At 42.1% G+C, this 19,917-nt stretch overlaps 1 protein-coding gene across 2 annotated transcripts in view; it reads left to right on the top strand.

The window, feature by feature from the left end:
• The first annotated feature begins 960 nt into the window (after positions 1–960).
• The window catches only part of DPP4 (dipeptidyl peptidase 4), an 82,844-nt gene continuing 63,887 nt past the window's right edge, over positions 961–19,917 (top strand). Inside the window, exons 1-2 of one of the 2 annotated variants that reach the window (XM_054478194.2) lie at positions 961–1,750; positions 2,239–2,326. In XM_054478194.2, coding sequence (XP_054334169.1) covers positions 1,745–1,750; positions 2,239–2,326 — 94 coding nt within the window. In that variant the 5' untranslated portion in view covers positions 961–1,744. The remainder of the gene's footprint in view (positions 1,751–2,238; positions 2,327–19,917) is intronic. The other variant, XM_054478195.2, reaches the window with a different exon arrangement.

Here is a 19,917-nt window from a genome sequence, read left to right as displayed (position 1 = left end):
CTGCCAGCTTCCTTGGGGCTTGCTGAATGTACAATGAGTGCCATGGTGCTGGCATGGAGGTGAAGCACAGGCTTAACTCTCCAGACTTCCTTCGCTGAGGCTGATGTGGCTTACCAATGCCGAGTGAGCAAAATGCTGAGAGTGAAGGGCAGCACTGAGCCCCCTGTGGCACGATTCCCCATAGTCCGTGTTAAATGGCCTCTTCACAGCATCAGTTCACAGGGTCCAGTAACTCCATTGACTCACCTTCCTCAGCAGTTGGAAGAGGGAGAAGGAGAGTCAGTTTCAGCCTCTGGAGTTGGGGGTGAGTGAAGATACCGATGTATCACAAGCAACTAGTGGGCAAGGGGGAAAAGATGACTGAGTTCAAAAGCAATGTCTGGATTGGAAATAAAAGATGGAAAATTGCATTAATTCATAATCATGTGGTAATGCCCCATAGGACTCTGCATTCTTAATCTTTTACCTCTACTGACAAGAGAGGCTTTGCTTTTCAGCTGCAGTGAACAAGCTGAAGAGGCCTTATCCTCTTATCTGCAAGAGTGGAAGTAATCATAGGGGGGCCCTAAAGGCAAATGTTTACCTGTGTATTTTATCGTGAAAGTGCCAAGGGTCCAGACCTCACCTCTCTTGTCCCACTTTATCTCCAGTACCTAGAAGAGAGGCTGGCACATTGTAACCACTCAAACATCTGTGGATGAGTGGAATAAATGGGAGGATGTAGGAATGAATGAACGAACGAATAACCCTTTAGGGAATAATAGAGAGCTGGGGGAGGGAGAAGCCATACCTGATCTTTTATTCATCTCCAAAACCCTTGAAAAGACTATGAGAGGCCGCATAGAGTAGCCATTAAGACCTTGAACTCTTAATTTAGGATCTACAACTTCCTAGCTGAATGGCTTGGCCAAGTTATTTATTCTCTGTGCACAGTCTTCCTTCCTGTAAAACAAACACAGTAAATGCTTAGAGCAGCACCTGGGAAAAAGTCAAGTTCCACATAAGTGTTACTGTCATTATTTTTGTCATCTTGATGAGTGTGAAAGCCTGCAAGACAATCGGGAAATTCCCTGGGGAGGGTGAATCCAGATACTCAGCTTCCAAGGGCCATTCAAGAGGGAACAATCACCTTTTCTCTTTGCCTTTCATACTGCTTTAGACACCTCACTGCTTCCTAACATAACTTTCACTGGCAAGAGACGGAGGCCTGGGTTTCAGTTCCAGTTGCCAGCGGTGAGCTGTGTGAATTTGCCAAAGTCCCCTGCCCTCTCTGGGTCTCGGTTCCCTCGCCTGTCCACGCGAGGTTGGAGGAGCTGAACGCCAACGTCATTTTTAGCTAAGAGGGAGCAGGGTCCCCGCGTCGCCGGCCCAGGGTCTGCGCATCTGAGGCCGCGCGCCCTTTCCCCTCCCCCACGGCTCCTCCGGGCCCCGCACTCTGCGCCCCGGCTGCCGCCCAGCGCCCTACACCGCCCTCAGGGGGCCCTCGCGGGCTCCCCCCGGCCGGGATGCCCGTGCCCCGCGCCCCGCGCGCCTGCTCCCGCGCCGCCTGCCCTGCAGCCTGCCCGCGGCGCCTTTATACCCAGCGGGCTCGGCGCTCACTAATGTTTAACTCGGGGCCGAAACTTGCCAGCGGCGAGTGACTCCACCGCCCGGAGCAGCGGTGCAGGACGCGCGTCTCCGCCGCCCGCGGTGACTTCTGCCTGCGCTCCTTCTCTGAACGCTCACTTCCGAGGAGACGCCGACGATGAAGGTGAGTGCCGCGCCACGTACGTCCCCGGGGCGAGCTGTGGGAACCTTTTCGCCAAACTCCCCAAATGGCGCAAAAGCTGGCGAAACCGGACCAGGGACTCCCCTTAGGCGGAAGCCCCAAGGCCACCCTCTGACAGGTGAAGGGACGTCCCAGTGCTCTCGCTTAGCTTTCGGACCCTGGTTTCTGCTGGGACCCTGGCGTCGAGCTTTGAATGTCCCGGAGAGCCACTCACAGAACGCACGCCCGAACCCGGGCAGGGGTACAGAAACCAACACTAATGTGCTCTGAAGGCACAAGTTCAAGGGCACCCGTCTTAGAGAACTCCGACTGGCGCACTCCAGACGCCACCCCCACCCCCAGCCCACGGTCTCCCTCTTCTAACGCACTCCCACCTGCAAATCCTGCTGCCTCTGGAGCAGCCCCGACCCTCCTACGGAAACTGGGGCCACACGTTCCCTCTAACTGGACTTGATCTGCTCGGCTTGCAGACACCATGGAAGGTTCTCCTGGGACTGCTGGGGGCTGCTGCGCTTGTCACCATCATCACCGTGCCCGTGGTTCTGCTGAACAAAGGCAGTAAGTTTGAAACATTTGAAAAAGATAGTACAGTTGGAGCTCAGGTCAGGCTCCGTCTTACCACGCTAAGGGCAACGGGGGATTTTGCGTGGGGTTGGACCAGTGCCCCGAAGTGTAGCTGAGAAGGCTTCCCAGTTGTTGCTGCTTGTAGAGCAGCAGCTGGATTCACTTCGCGGGGTCTTCAGTGTTTAGGCTGCAACTCTTGCGGTTTTCAGGTCTTGTTATGTATAATAAATGCATGCTTCCTGAAATTAGGGAGAGTCGGGATTTTTAAAATTTCAATTTTAAATTTAATTTGTAAAGTTTTAAATTTACGTGTAATTTTTGAGAAAAGTTTTTGGGTGTGATCGGCAAAGGAAAAAAGGCAGTGTTTAAAGAGCCCAAAGACAGCAGTAAGGATATCTGAAATGGAAAGGGAAAAATGAGAAAGCAAGCCCCAAAATACAGTTTTGAGAAGTGATGTTCCACAGGGAACCAAGACTGTTTTCCCTCAAGGGTGGTGAGAATTCACTTGGAGGGTGGGGAGGCAGGGAAGTAATTATTTGACCAATTTAGCAGCATTACAGAGCTAAATAATAAAGCTTGTATACACGATAATATTTAAGAAGGGGCTGGAATCAGTGATGTTTTGGTGGATTCTTTTATTTAAGGACTTTCGTGTCTTTTTAGCTTGCCTAAGTGTATAAAACACTCAGATAGTGGAATACTCACTGTAGGATGCAAGCAAGTGAGAACTACTAGTTTCAGTCTCCCCTGGCCTTACTTTCCTTTTAAACACTTGCTTTCATTTCAGCATTACACACTATAAATTAGTCAGCCAGTTAAAGCATTCTCTCTGAAAGGTTTAGTCAACTGAGGAATGTATAGTCAGTGCTTGCATACTCAACGAGTCTTATCTAGATTTCAGGATGACAGTTCAGAATTAGTTTGTAGAGCTATGAAAACCATGCTTGCTGTGCAATTCAAGGCCAGGGCAAATGTGCCAAAGGTTAAATAACTGAATGGGTTGACCTACTGCTAATGAAATTTGAAGAAACCAGTGGTTGCTACTATTTTATACCATTAAATGACAGTCCACTTAAGCTTGACTCTTTCTTGTGGACTGTTAAAATATAACTATTTTCATAAAGCAACACTTTGTGTAAACCATACATGCAAAGCCTTGTGGGAGAAGAATGTGCTAGTCATACAATTGATAAATATAGGGCTTACAGGCTTACATTATGTTCCAGGCACTGTGTTAGTTGCTGCAAATACAAAGATTAAATTTTGTAAATATAAATATAAAGGCCCTGACCTCAAGAACTGTATAAGCTAGTGGGAATATGCAAACAAATATGACTTGTTTTACATATATATGTGTGTATGTGTGTGTGTGGATACACACATATATATAAATAGAAATAATCTGTATGTTTGTCTCCAAAACATCACTGAGGCATCACAGCATCGCTGGAAGTTTTGGTAAAACTGTAATTATCAGAACTTCCGTTAAAGCAAGTTGGAAGGAACACTGTACTTTGATAAGCCACTTGAGATGGCCAGTGAAATGGCCTAGGGATCTGAGGCTTGCTGCAGTTAACTCTGAGAATTTTGTTTTGCTAGGTAGGGTATACAGGCCGGGAAGAGCTGTTTTGCCATTTCTGCTAAATGGCACCTGGTATCTTCTCCAAATGAAATTTGAACACATTTCAAGAATGTTCTCTTGAGGAGGACTTCCTGAGAGACTCAACTTGTTTCCATATAACTACTCTTATGATTCAAAAAAATAACTTAGAGGTGCTTGAGCAAACTGCTCTGGAGGTTAGAAGGAACACTTCTGGGAAAGTCTCCCCCTCCCGGGTTCAAGTGATTCCCTTGCCTCAGCCTCCCGAGTAGCTGGGACTACAGGCACACACCACCATGCCAGGCTAATTTTTTGTGTTTTAGTATAGACGGGGTTTTACCGTGTTGGCCAGGATGGTCTTTATCTCCTGACCTCATGATCCGCCCACCTCGGCCTCCCAAAGTGCTGGAATTAAAGGTGTAAGCCACTGCACCCGGCCGAGAGACTTCTTATAACAGGTTTCTTTTGTGGGGAAGCTTGAATAGTTAACATCAATTTCTGGAGATAAGATATTCCAGAAAATGTGAATGCCCTGTGTTTCAATACAGAGACATGAGATCACATCCTGTGTTAGGGATCATAAAAGGATCCAGGGCCCCAGAGGAGGGTGGGAAACAGGCAAAAGAGTTTGATTCTAAGCTGAAGATGATGCGGTGAATGATGTTTTGAGCATGCCTGAACTGTTGGGATGGTGAGTTGCAATGGAGCAACACTGGAGGGGGAAGTGAGGGAAATGTCCCAGGACACTTACAGTACAGGTCAGAATTTGGAGGCTCCAGAGCTACTCAGAAATGTGAATGACTGGACTTCAGTAACTGGTTAAACAGAGAGAGGTAAAGGAGAGTGTGGCTAAGGGTACCTCTTGGACAACCAGGTGGAGATGTTGTTTCATGGCGGCTTTATTTATTTACCACTCTAGTTATTTCTCGTCTGTATTTCTTAATTTGTATGTATGTATGTTTAAGGAAAGAAGGGAAGTCATCTTGTTAACACTTCTGCCTTATCATAGGAATAAAGATAAAAGCTCAGGAATGCAGCATTTTCACTAAATCAGCAATACCTTTCCTGGGCTGTGCCACAATAAAGGTCAGCATTCCTTACAAAAAGTCAAAGTCATCACCCAAGAATTGCCCTCCATGTTGTCAATCAAGCTTTCAAGTAAACAAATAGAGTGAAGGAAAAAGGAAGGAAGTAGGGAGAAAGGAAATATAAAGGGAAGGGGAAGGGAAAGGAAAGGAAGAAGGAAGGAAGGAAAGGAATTTGATAGAAAAACAAAGCAAAGACCTAAATTATGTGGAAACTAAAGAATTAAATAGCCAAAAGGAAGGAGGAAGCCGTGAGCAAACCCAAGTTCATCCCCTGAGAGGTTGATTTAAGAGGTCAAGCATTTCCATATGAACTGCTTACTTTAGCAAAACTAGACATACCCAGAACAGGAAGGGGGCTAGTGAGTGGGGAGCCAGAGACAGAGAGAGAGGCTTAATACTATTGTCATATATTTAAGAATAAAAACTCCTTGAAGTCAGATTATTCATTTCACCAAGCACAATCAAAAGTTCATCCTCTTCTGTGTATATAATAAATGATTGTATGTTTTAAATTTTTTTCAATCATGCTACTATAGGAGGATATTGCGTATGTAAGCATTCAGTTTCCCCAACAATCAGTGAGAAATATATAAAAATACTTACATGGAACTGTAGAACTCTTCATGGCTTAGTGGTAATAAAATTGGCACGCAGCATTTATGATTCCTTTACATTATATTATATGCTGAAATTTGAAATATTTGGTTATTTGTCAAATAGTTTTATTATTATTGAATTTTATTATGGAAAAGAAGTATATCTCTTCTTTTGCTCTTTTCACTGCTTTAGTGGTAAATTTCTTCTATACCTTCTTTCAGTGGAAAGGAAATTTGACTGCTCACTCATCCATCAGTAATAAGAGAAAACCTAAATGTGAAGGAGACAGGAATAATCAGAGAGAAAAGATAGCATCTATGAGGTTTGCCTGAGGAAGCCCAGGATCCGTTCCAGGTTTAAAGCACAGAAATGAGCCTGAATGAAAGCTTTGTATGTTTCAGGGGACAATTTCTAAACAGTATGCTCTGTAAAAGCTGGAGTTGACTCCAGCTTGCTTAATTAACTATTGTCAACTTTGTGGAATGCTCATGAGGTCAGCAGGTTAGTCTTTTTCAGGCCAGTTATTTTGGGTTTTGCTTCCCTAGCCGTAGCATATGCCTTAAGTTTCTCTATCTTAGAAATCTCTGCCTCTCTTCTCAAAGGGGATCACGAAGAGAGAGAAAATGAAGACTATTTACCCAGTTGATGGTCAGAGAAAGACAATATAAAAAGACTGGAGCTGGATCGTGTCTTTCAAATTTTATGACTTGAGAAATTACTGAGGCCCATGGAGAATGTGGCTGTAAATAATATGCAGGAGCACCTTGCCTGAGGAAGAGAAGGCATGCAAGCTACAATAATAGCCAATATGCATTCACTAAGTGCTAAATTTGGGGCTGAGGGCTTTCAATGTATTTTTCATTTAATCCTTAGAACGACTCTTTGAAAGAGAGGTACTACTACCCTCTCTATTCCTACAGAAGATTTATAGAAACTTTGAGAGGGTACTTTAGTTATCTGTAATTGTGTAATGAATTACCTCAGAACTTAAAACAATAAATATTTATTATCTCATCGTTTCTGTGTATAAGGAATTTTGGAGTGGCTTAGCTGGGTGATTCTGCCTCAGGGTCTCTCATGAGGTTGCAATCAAGATGTTATCTGAAAGCCTGACTGGGGCTGAAGGATCCCCTTCCAAGCTCACTCATGTGGCTGTCAGTTAGAGACCTCAGTTCCCTAGTGTGTGGGCCCCACTTCCCCACCATGTGGGAATTACATTATAATTTCATGACTTCTAATCTCTGTGCCGTAAGCATTCTGAAGAAGAGCCTACTGCGGATGCCTTCATTCCTATATAAAGCTGTATACAGGCAATGACTGACATCTCAAGCTTTTGAATGGTTCTGTTTAGTAGTATTAGTAGTAATAATAGGGCCAGATTTACTTACTTGCACTAAATTATACTTAGGATAATATGGTAGCTACTTTCCCTTAGAATGAAGGATCCAAGAGAGGAACTAAGCAGGAAGCTGAGTTGCCTTTTATGACCTAGCCTCAGAAGTGGCAGGTATACCATTCCTTATGCTGTGTACTATTGGTCACACAGACCAACCCTGATACAATGTGGGAGGGCACTACACAAGTGTGTAAATACCAGGAGGTGGAGATCATTGGGAACCATGATGGAGGCTGGCTCCAATGACTATCAAAGAAGTTAAGGAACTTGCTCAAAGTTCCACAAAGTTGGGATTCATACTCAGGCAATGTGACTCTACAGCTGATACTCAGTACTGTTCAACTCCGTATCATTCTGTCAGCTTGTAATCAAGTATAAAATCAACTTGGCCATATTAGCATAATTGTTATAACTTCTCATTTGCATAGCGATATTATAATTTCATGGCTTCTAATCTCTATGTGTTAAGTATCCTGAGGAAGAGCCTACTGCTGCTGCCTTCATTCTCATATAAAGCTGTATATAGGCAATGTCTGACATCTCAAGCTTTTGAATGGTTTCGATTTTTAATATTAGTAGTAATAATAGATTCAGATTTACCTACTGGCACTAAATTGCACTTGCTTTGCTTCTGATGTAAGTTACATTATTTCATTTGATCTTCACAGAGAAGTTCATTTTAGAGAGGTATATTAATATCTTGACTTTTTACACTTGAAAGTTTAGGGGTTTGCAAGTAAGTACTGGATCTTGGGAATCCAAATCTTTTGACTACCAACCTTCCCTGAGCCTGCTGGTTCCCATGAATGGCTAATTTATAGAAATGCCTTGGTGAGAGTTTTTCTGAGTTAATGTTTAATCATTACTTTGTGGTTGGATGCTAATCCTTTCATTGCTGTAAATCAATATCATGTAAATATTTTTACCTTTAGTCTTCACAGCTCCATTATGACCTCCAAAAGAGGGTGTGTCTCTCAATTTGAGAGTAACCTGAAACCATGAAATTAGAACTTCTGAGTAACTGTTTTATTTGCAAAGCATTGTATTGTTTTATATTGTTCTTCAAAATTGTAACTTCCTAGGACGCTTTTAAAAATTTAAAGATAAACTATGTGCTTTCTTTAACTGGGGGCATTAATGTGCACATTTCTTAATTATTTGGTTCAGTGAGGAAGCAAGTAGACCTATGAGTTCAGGGCACTAGAAGAGGAAGTAATGTAAGGCAGAGCCAAAGCCACTAGAGATTTTATTCATGGCACTCTAGGAGCCATGGTGGCTCAGGATGTATAATTGAGGTACAGGGAGTAGGAGAGGTGAGTATCAAGCAGGTCTTATCATCCACCCCTTCCCTGACTTCTTAAAACTGGGGACCCCAAAACTGAGCTTAGTGGCCCCTGTGGCCCTAATACCATTTCTGTGAGGCTGGAACCCTCTTTTCTTGTTTTCCTCAGTTGTTCTAAAGCCCACCCTGCTCAAACTCATGTCCATAAGTTTCATGGATGACTCTTATTTCTCTATTATAGTCTTCCATTATTTGATTCCAGGCATAAAACTCTTTCAGTATGAGATTTAAAACCTCTTCAGGGCCAAGGTCCTACAGTGGCCAAAGACAATATTTTTCAATTCAAAAGCATATATTGAATGCTTACTGCATGTCAAGTATTACCGAAGATATGGGAGTGGGGGTATATGGCTATTGAATGCTTACTGCATGTCAAGTGTTACTGAAGATATGGGAGTGGGGGGATATGACTATTGAATGCTTACTGCATGTCAAGTGTTATTGAAGGTATGGGGGATATGGCCTGCTATGATTGCATATTTGTCCCCTCCAAACCTCATGTTGAAATTTGATCTCCAGTGTTGGAGGTGAGGCCTAATGGAAGGTATCTGCATAATGGGATCAGAGCCCTCCCACAGGGGTGAGTGAGTTCTTGCTCTATTAGTTTCCATAACAGCTGATTATTAAAAAGAGCCTAGCACCTCCCTCTTCCTTGCTTTCTTTCTCACCATGTGATCTCTGCACATGCCAGCCTCCCCTTCACCTTCTGCTATAAGTAGAAGCAGCCTGAGACCATCATCAGATGTAAATGCGCAATCTTGAACTTTCCAGTCACCAGAATCATGATCCAAATAATCTTTTAAGAAAATAAATTACTAGCCTCAGATATTCCTTTATAGCAATACAAAATGAGCTAAGATCTAGCCCTAAGCAGTATAGATAATGTCCCTGTTCCACTGGACCTTTACAATCCATAGAGCAGGCAAATTATAGGCAAGTGCAGAAATAATTTCAGATGGTAACAAATGCTATGACAGAAATAAAGTGGGATGGAAAGGACTGGCAGACACAGAAAGGAGTTTCTCTCTTATTCCAAGTATGATTTTGAGCTCCTGGAGGATTGCAGCATGAATGTGACATGATCTTTTCACATTTCAAAAATATGCCTCTGACTCTTGTGTGGATAGTAGTTTGGGGTTGGTGTGGTTTGTCCAGGTGATTGCTGATGGTGGCTTGGAGAAGGATGGTAGCATTGGAGGTGAAAATAAGTTTAAAAAAAAAAAAGAAATGCAGGATGTATTTTGGAGGTAAGACAATGTGCAGGCATGTGAAGAGAGGGAAGGAGAGAAGGTAAGGATGGCTCCTTGGACAGCTGGCTAGATAGCTTAAGTGAAGAATTTCTCTTGCCTCCTGGTGTTTCCTTTTCATCAGAGGTTCCTCTGGCTTAACTCCCCTTTCCTATTGGATCAGCCTTCCCCTTTCAAGGATGTGCTCAGGAACACCTCCTACTTCATATTCACCCAGCACAGACTTGTTGACAGAAGGTAATTCTCCAACTTGGCAAATATTTATTGAGGATTTTCTATATGCCAGGTACTTTGTGGGTCCCTAGGGATAGAAAGACAATAGATATGGCCTTTGTCCTCAAATAATTGAGAGCATTAAAAGACACATAAACATTAACTACAATCAAGAGAGCTAAGTGCCCTTCTAGTAAATGATCAAAGTACTATGGAAGCACTAGTGACCAAATGATAAATGCTGTCCCAGGAAGTTTCTACATAAACAACCAAGCATAAAGCATTAATAATTAAAGGGTCTTAATACCATCCTTCCAATCCTTCAGCCCCCAAACTGGCTCTGAGGCATGCAGTGTACCTCCGTGTCGGTCCTCATTGACTTACAGCCCCCTGATGCTGTATGAGGATTGTATCGGGATGTTTTGGGCTTCAAGGAACCCAATACCTGGCCAAAAGTTATTTGAATGATAGCGTTTTATTATTGTGTTGTCATTAGCATCTTTTATAATTGAAAGTGCAGAAGTAAAGTGGTTCTTGGGTTTGTTAATGTAATGGCCTGAACACGTCAAGAACACGGGGCCTTTCTACCTTTCAGCTCTGCCATCCTTGGAGTTTTGTCTTTTGATCTCCAGAATGTCATCTCATGGTTGAGTATGGCTTCTGCAGCTCAACCCAGCACTTGCTCATACAGCTTTTTCACAGGGCAGAAGAGGATGCTCTTCCTCATTCATGTTCTGCTGTATCAGGGAGGAAAACCATTTCCATAAGTCCTCTGACCAGATGCAAACTTTCAGATCTTACTGGCTACATTTGTGTCACTTGTCCATATCCAAACCAATCAGCAAGGAGAATGAATTGCCATGATTGAACTAGACTAATCAAGACTCACCTTTCTCAGGCTGGAGAGTATCTTCTTTTGCTAGCACATGGAAGGAGAAGGGCAAATACCTAAGTTGAATTGAAAATTCTGAAAGACAGAAATCGGGGAGATGGCCTATGTAGGCATATCGTGTATTTGGTTATTGCTCTCTTTTCATTACGTTAGAAAGATTTAATTTTTCAACAAAAGAGGACAGACATCAGGCCAGCTGTGATCTCCAAAAATCTGGAGCTGTAATTCTCTCCTTTCCTTCTCCTCACTTTCTTTCCTAACTGGGTTTATTGCAAATCAGTGTGCTTTGTTGCTGCCTTTCTGATCTCAAGGACATTTTGATCTCAGCCCTTTCTTTCTCTTGGCATCCAAAGTGATCAAGAGGAGAAAATAATTGAATTGCAATGTTAAAATATAAATCTGAGATAATAGAGCAGGTAAGAAACATCTGAGGGGAATTACTGACAATTTACCTCTAGAAAATCCACATAAACTGTCATATTTCATCCAGTTCATAATAGCAGAAAGTGGCAGAAATAGTCAACATAAAATAAGATGGGCAAAATTTTTTAAAAATGGTAAAACTTAGATCTGCTAAAGTTAACCCAGGAAAGTAGGACTTAAAATAATTAATGGCCATAAAAATAAAATAAGTAAATAACAAAAGCAAAAAAAATAACCTCACAAGGTCTAGAAGCTATAATTTAATCTAACATGGGCAAAAAGAAATCTAATTGATGACTCAAATCTTTGTTTTAAAATTTCCAGGGAAAAAATTACTCTGCATGGTAATGATTTTCTTAAAATGAAAAGGATTTTGCTGTACCGAAAGGAGAACCCAGAACCCAGCAGCCAGTGGACCCTTATTCCTTCCTGGTAATCTGGCCCTATTTTCCCTGTCTGCTCACTCGCTTGCTCTTCTGGTGAACTATTCCAGGTATCTCCTCTCCACTCAAACTTCCAACACCTCCTCCGTATACTCATTCATAGCTAAGGACCTGGCTTCCTGTTTTGATAAGAAAACTGAAACCATTAGAAGAGAACTTCAATTCTCACCGGCTCATCAGTGCATTCACCTGTATCGGCTCCCCTCCCAAGTTAGGGGAATGAATGCTCAGGCTCCTACCCAAGACCAGGCCCTCTGTTCGTGCCCTGGGTCCCATCCCTTTTGCTTACTGAAAGGTTAGGCTCCAGCTGTCCCCTTGCATGTGGCATCATCATTTTTTCCATCTCTATTTGATCATGAACATGCAATAGTGTCTCATATTCTAAAAAAAAATAAGAAGGAAACTATCTTTTTCCACCCTCATCCCTGCCAACCTACCACTCCCTTTCTCTGCTCTCTTTACCACAAAACTTCTTAAAGAGTTTCTATTATCACTGTCTGTTACCCCTCTCCCTTTTTTTTCTCTTAAGCCCCCTGGAATAAGGGTTATCCCCACCACACCACTAAAACAGCTCTATTCTTGTCAAGGTCCCTAATCTCTGTGTTGCAGATCTGGAGTTGCTTCTCAGTCTGTGTCTCACGTGCCTGTCAATTAGTCATCCTTCTTCTCCACCTCCCCTCGGGGCTCTCACTCTCTCCTGGTTGTCCTTCTACCTCACTGTGCAGTCTTTCCCAGCCTCCTTAGGTAAACTTCCTGATGTCTTCAAGTTCTCACCTTGGACTACTCTGGGGCTCCATCCTAAGACCTTTTCCTTTTTCACCTCAGATGACCTCATCCACTCCCATGGCCTTAAATACCATTTACAACTTGGCAACTTTCCAATTTTATCTGCGAACCAGACCTTTTCCTGAGCTCTAGGTGCAGTATTCAACTGCTTACTGGACATCTCCATTTGGATGTGATATTGGCATCTCATACTGACATCTTCCAAAACTCTTTGTCTTCCCTTAGTACATCTTATTTCTGCAAATGGCAATTCTATTTTTGTAGTTACTGAGGCCAATATCAATGCAAGTTCTCCTCAACTCCTCTCTTTCATCCGCATGTCACATCCAATGTGTCAGCAGTTTTATCATGTGTATCTTCATATTCTCTCAGAGTTTGACCATACCTCGCCACCTCATCTCCTACTACCCTTGTCAAAGACACAATTGCCCTCCCCTAAATTATTGCCAACATCTCTCTTTTTTTTTCTTACTTCCCTATGGTGTATTCTCAACACAACAGACAAGGTGATTGTGGTAGGCAGAATTCTAAGATGACCCCCAAGAACCCTCCCCTCCCCTCCTGTGTACTAATCTCTGAGATTGTGGATATGATGAATTTTCTTCCTGTAGTTAAGTTTTGTTATGATGCACAGTTGGCTTTAAGAAAGGGAGATTACCTGCTTGGGCCTGACTGAATCACGTGAACTGTTTAAAAGCAGAGTTTCTCTGGCTAGTCACAGAACAGGCAGTCAGGGGTCCCAGGCATGAGAAGGATTTAACATACCATTGCTGACTTGGAAGATGGAGGGGCCATATGGCCAGGAATGTGGGTCATCTCTAGGAGGTGAGAGCAGCCCTGGCTTGTAGTCAACAAGTAAATGAGAACTTCACTCTCACAACCTCAATGAACTGAATTTTGCCAACAACCTGTGTGAGCCTGGAAGCAGGTAATTTTTCCCCAGAGCCTCCAGCTGACAACTTATTCCAGCCAAAACTTTGATTTTAACCTCACAATATTTTGAACAGAGAACTCAGCAAAATGGGCTGGACTGCTGACTTATAGAACTCCAAGCTGATACATGTGTGCTGTGTTAAGTCACTAAGTTTGTGGTGATTTGTTACATAGCAATAGAAAACCATTAATAATATAGTGATCAAATTGTTTTAATTTATTATTTATTTATTTATTTTGAGATGGACTCTTGCTCTGTTGCCCAGGCTGGAGTGCAGTGATACAGTCTCAGCTCACTGCAACCACTGCCTCCGGGTTTCAAGAGATTCTCCCGCCTCAGCCTCCCGAATAGCTGGCACTATAGGCGTGCACCACCACGCCCAGCTAATTTTTTTTTTTTTTTTTGTATTTTTAGTAGAGACAGGGTTTTGCCATGTTGGCCAGGCTGGTCTCATACTCCTGACCTTAGGTGATCCGCCCGTCTTGGCCTCCCAAAGTGCTGGGATTTTAGGCGTAAGCCACCATGCCCAGGCTGGTGATCAGATTTAAACATAAGTCAAATCATGTCCTTTTCTGCTTAACATCATTCATTGGCTTTCCATTGTGAAGGCTCCATGGCACTTGTTACCACCTAACATATGGCATTGCTTACTCATTATCTGTTCATATGTCTCCCCCAGTTAAAATGAAAGCTTCATAAGGGCAGGAGTTTTTCATGCTTTATTCACTGTGATGTCTCTAGTGCCTAGAACACTGAATAACACAGTAAGTGCTAAGTAAGTATTTGGTGAATTAAAGAAATTATCTTGGAGCTCAGGCAAGAAAATTTTTTAATGAACATTTATTAATATTGCTGTATTTCTGAATAAAATTCTTATATTTATAAACCACTCAGTACTAAATCAAGTATACCTACAATTTGTAAGTGCTAGCAACTGTTTGAAAAAAGACACAATATGTTCATCCTCATGGCTTATTAATAGTTTAGTTAAGAAAAGACTGTTAAAGTAAGTACTTAAATAGATATAAAATTACTTGATTAATTGGCAAATTGATACATTTAATTACTTGGCAATTAATTAATTGGCAAATTAATACAATTAATTACTTGATTAATTGAAAATTGGTATAGAAAATAAACATTTTAATAAGATTAGGAGAGAGAAATGAATGTGGACTAAGTAGTAAGGGATAGATCAAGAGGCATGCAGAGGAATAGTGGGAAAATGAAGGCCATGAATGTAGACTGTTTATTTGAGAAGTTTGTCCAGACGGCTTGGGGATGCAGCAGGATCAGGTAAGTATTTCTTTAAGATCGGTACACACTCTGCATGCTTAACCACAGAGCAGAAGTGAGCAGTGGAAAGAAACTGAAGATGCAGCTGGGCACAATGGCTCACACACATAATCCTAGGTCTTTGGGATGCTGAGGCAGGAGGATCGCTTGAGCCCAGAAGTTCGTTCAAGGCTTTAGTGAGCCATGATAGTGCCATTGCACTCTAGCCTGGGTGACAGAGTGAGACCCTGTCTCAAGTAAAAAAGAGAGAGAGAGAGGAAGGAAGGAAGGAAGGAAGAAAGGAAGGAGGGAGGGAGGGAGAAAGGGAGGGAGAGAAGGAGGGAAGGAAGGAAGCTAGGAAAGAAGGAGGCTAGGAAGGAAGGAAGCTAGGAATGAAGGAAGCTAGGGAGGGAGGGAGTGAGGAGGAAGGAAGGAAAGAAGGAGGGAAGGAAGGAGGGAAGGAAGGAAGGAAGGAGCCATGTGTTTTAGAGGGAAAAGGTAAGATTTAAAAAAAAGTCCCTTGGGAACAAGAGGACAAGCATGTGAGTCATAGATTGGGGTGTGGAACGATCGGGGAGGAAGCTCACCTCTCTCTCAGAGTTCTAAGGAAAGTGTTAAACAATGGCAGGAGGGACAGATACCACAGAACTGATGAGCTTGGTAGAAAATAAGCTCCTTATGGTAGCTTTTGCTGTAAAGGAAGAATCATTGAATTTTTTTGTTGGCTTATTTTATAATTTTTTCAAAATGTATACTGCAGGACTTGAGTTGTTCAGCATTGTGTAATATTTAAATCTAGAAAATATGAAAAAAGGGAAGAAAAGAAACCTATTTTAAAGCTTACATGACTACTTTTTAATGAGTTCAGGAAAAAGATGATGAAAGTTATTGGGTATTCCCATGGAAAAGAGAATAGAGATGGTATAACTTCCTTTCTAGGAAGTTACCTTCTAGGAAGCCACAGAGTTGCCATCCTTCTTACTGTCCAGAGGGAAAATTCTAGAGTTTTCTGAATTTGCACTCTTTTGACTTTGAAGCAGAACAAATTAAGTTTCAACTGACCCAAGTCCTAATGATACTACCAACCTGCTTATTTAAAATAGTTGCAAACCCTGAATTTAAACACTTCCATAAAGCCTAATTCATCTCCACCAACTCACAAAAAATGCCAAGAAAGCATTTACCACATGCAATCACTGTTCCAAAGATTTAGAGAGGTTTAGAAGAGTGATTGTAACCACAGGCTTTGGCGCCATATTGCCTGGTCCAAATGTGGCTTTGGTGCGTACTAATCACAGAATTTTAGTCTAGTTACTGGCTTTGCCTGTCTGTGCCTCAGTCTCCTCATTTGTAAAATGGGAGTGAGCATAAGAAGAATAAATGGGTTGAAAGTCTACATTGCCTAGAACAACCCAGCAAAGTAGAACACCATAAGAATGCCTAATTATTATTTTTTATATATTTATAACATTTTTTGTTTGTTTTAACAGCTCCAGAGGCAGGTAGTATAGTAATTTTTGCCCCATACTGCTGAATGTTTTGCCTGGCAAATACTGGGAATGAGGCAATTCCTGTGGCAGTTTTGTTTTCCAATGATTGTTTTTTCTTATATCAGAGATGACAAATGCTTGTCACAAAGAGTAGCCTTGTTGATTACACTTATAAATCTTCGGGAGACTTCTTCAATGAGTCAGTGTTAGAGCTTTCAGTTTCCATAAATGCAGATTTCCTTTACTCAGTTTTCTTCCAAACATGAGCCAATCTTTCTTAGTTTGCACTGTAATACTCTCCACTGAAGTCTCACTACAACTGCTTTTAAGTATGTCAAGAGAAACTAGCCCTTTGCTAAAATAGTTGCATGTTTCATGGGCCAGTGAGTCATTTAGTCATACACTTAAGAAATTTCCACCTTTCAAATGTTTATCATCACCTTGGATTACACGGCCTAATGCCAGTCAACTTCATGGGGCATAAAAGCCCTGTACGTATTAGTTTGGGCCATTATTGTATCAGTCTTGTTTATTCCCAGAAAAGTCTTATCAAGAAAAGAGGGAGTGACTATAATCAGAAAAAAAAAAAATTCATTTCAAAAAGGGATAAAGCAGTCCTGCCACCTTGCTTAGTGCTGGCTGCCTGTGTGTGTAGAGCTTCCTGACTCTGCATGATAGCAGAGGTAACCAGGCAGTGTAACTGGGCTTAGTTCGGTCAGTCCTTCCGGCCTTGCATTTCTTTACCAACATGTTCATACTTGGGTTAAGATGAAAATAGATATCTGATACTTGAATACTGAGATGTACATATTCTGCCCACTTTCACTTTTCTGCTACATATATTGGAGTCGTATGCTGATATTGTTTCAGGGTAATCGGAGTTTCAGTCTCAACATTTGTCTTTCAAATCCAGTCTTGTGAGCAGTTTTTGTTTTTGTTTTAATGTTGCTCACAATTTTGAGGAATGTCTAGATGAGGTTGTCAGACTGTATTCAGGACTGGCCACCTGATGTTTTAAAAGTAAAGTTTTATGGGAACACAGCTGTGCCCACTCACTCACAGATTGGCTGTGGCTGCCTGCAAGTTACAATGGCAGACTTGAGTAGTTATGACAGAAACTAAAGACCATAAGGCCCACAAAGCCTAAACTATTGACCAACCAGCTATTTAAGAAAATGTTTGCCAACTCCATGTCTAGATGTTGTATTCTTACCACTTAAAAATACTTTCGTTATAATGTCTAACTTAAATAACGAGATTCAGAAAAACGATTAAATATAGAGTTTATTCGAGTGCAAAGCTTGAGGATGACCTCTTGGAAAACATACTCCAGAAAAATGGGGTTAGCATTACAAAGTGAGGAATTGAAAGTTTCACTCATATAGGCAGTTAGAAGGGTTGCAACATTTTCCATACAAGGTCAGTATGTATATTACAGTGATTTTGTTGGTTACAGATTGCTGTATTCCAACTAAGATTGCTTTAACATTCCATGAGCAGAGGTGATGATCTGAGGGGTTCCTACCTCGGGCACCACAAGGTCTTTTCTGGTCATTTACAGGAAAAAGCAGAAGTTACAGCTGCATGGTATGTGACTCAGGCCACATACCTCTCAAGGCTCAAAATAACCTAAAGTTCCAACAGATTTAAGTTCTAATTATTTAATTTCATCACAATAGGTAAGATGAATCAGTTCCCATATCAGTTAGGGAAATCACACTAGAGGCCAGGCGCGGTGGCTCCAGTTAGGGAAATCACACTAAAGGCCAGGTGCGGTGGCTCAGGCCTGTAATACCAGGACTTTGGGAGGCCGGGGCAGGCAGATCATCTGAGGCCAGGAGTTCAAGACCAGCCTGGCTAACATGGTGAAACCCCGTCCCTACTAAAAATACAAAAATTAGCTGGGTGTGGTGGTACACGCCTGTAGTTGCAGCTACTTGGGAGGATGAGACAGAAAAATTGCTTGAACCTGGAAGGCAGCAGTTGCAGTGAGCCAAGATTGTGCCACTGCACTCCAGCCTGGGTGACAGAGTAAGACTCTGTCTCAAAAAAAAAAAACAAACAAAAAAAACACACTAGATATTTCAGCAGAGAGATTTAATATGAAAATTGGTTACACAGATAGAAGAGCAAAAGAGAAACTCTGAGGTAACTGAGAAAGAGAAGAGTAACTGCAGGTAGGAGTCACCTCTAGGGATGAAGAGGAACACAGAAGATCTCAGATCAAAGCTCTAAGGTTTATAATCCCCCCAGCTGCTACTGGTACCTCTGTGAGGCATGATGAAGCAGGTTCCGGATATTACAAAGGAAGCTAGAGGCTGGAGCAGGTGCTACTGCTGGGTGCATGCTGTCAGCAAGAAAGAGGAAAGGAGGAGTCCCTCCTCTTCTCTAATTGCCATCCAATTTTTTCTCTATTTTCCCCTATTAACAGAACCTAGCAAGAATCCTGCAGATGAGGCTTCTTGGAAATATAGCTGTAGAGCCCTTCACCAGAATTATTGAGCAAGGAAGGGTATGTATATTTGGAGATGAAAGCCAGTAGGTGACTGGCTCAGGCTTACAGAAGTGTGCTGACCTAACAGTAGCTAGTGGCGGTCTAGAACCTGAGTTGTAATAGCCTGACAGGTTCTTCTTGCCTGCTGCACAGATAAAACCAATTCACTGTGACAGCGATATTGCAGTAGAAAATTTCATAGTCACAGGACCAGCCAAGTGAAAGGACAGGAGATAGTTCTCAAATTGCCTCCCTCAAAGCTTGGAGGTTAGGGTTTTTAAGGATGATTTGGCAGGCAGGAACCTAGGGAATGGGTGCTGTTGATTGGTTGGCAATGAAATCATAGAAGTGTCCAAAATGGTCTTTGTGCACTAAGTCATTTTCTGGGTGAGGGTCACAGGACTGGTTGATTTAGTTCCTTGGTGTGATTCACAGGTCCAGGTGGAGTCAGCAGGTCCACCTGAATGCAAAAGTCTGAAAAATATCTCAAAGACCAGTCTTAGGTCTTGACAACTTGACAATAGTGATGTTATCTATAAGAACAATTGGGGAAGTTACAAATCTTCTGACCTCTGGAATAATGGCTCGTTATCATTTAACTACTAGCCTACATCTTGGCAGAATTCAGGCCCCTCCTATAGTCCTCACTTTGTGGCTTTTTCTTAGTCTTAGAAAGGCAATCTCAGTCCTCAGAGAGGGTCAGTTTTGGGAGGGACTATTATCATCCTTGCTTCAAAGTTAAACTATACACTAAATTCCTTCCATAGTTTGCTTGGCCTACGCCCAGTAATGAGCAAAGGTTGTTAGCTTGTGAGGTTAGAAATGGAGTCAGTTAGTTTAGATTTCTCTCACTGTCATAATTTTTGCAAAGGCCATTTCAGAGGCTCCTGTGCTCACTCTGTCTAGTCCTATCTGGCTAAGCTCACTCCTCTTCTCCTACACTATAGCCACTTGGAGTTCACATATTGTGTTTGGAGCTGTTGGTTCTTATTTTCAGATTGTCTGACTTTTATGTTTTCATTCAACAACTATTTATTGAATGTCTACTGTGTACCAGGCACTGTTCTAGGCTGTAGTAATATAATAGTAAACAGAATGAAACAAAATAAAATCAGTGCCCTCATGGAGCTTACATCCAATTAAGGGAGGCAGACAGTGAACAATATAAAAAAGTAAAATGTATAATCAGTTAGATGGTATCATTGCTAAGGGAAAAATGAGTAATGCTGGAAAGAGTAGTAGAGAATGCCATGGGGGAGAAGGCTGCAGTGCTAGTCCAGGGAAGGAATGCAGCATTTAAATAAACACCTGAAGGAGAAGAGGAAGAAAGCACTGGCTGTATCTGGGGGAAGAACATTCCAGGAA

This window comes from Pongo pygmaeus, chromosome 11 (assembly GCF_028885625.2).
Source record: "Pongo pygmaeus isolate AG05252 chromosome 11, NHGRI_mPonPyg2-v2.0_pri, whole genome shotgun sequence".
NCBI lineage: Eukaryota > Metazoa > Chordata > Mammalia > Primates > Hominidae > Pongo > Pongo pygmaeus.
This window is presented reverse-complemented; position numbering and strand designations above follow the sequence as displayed.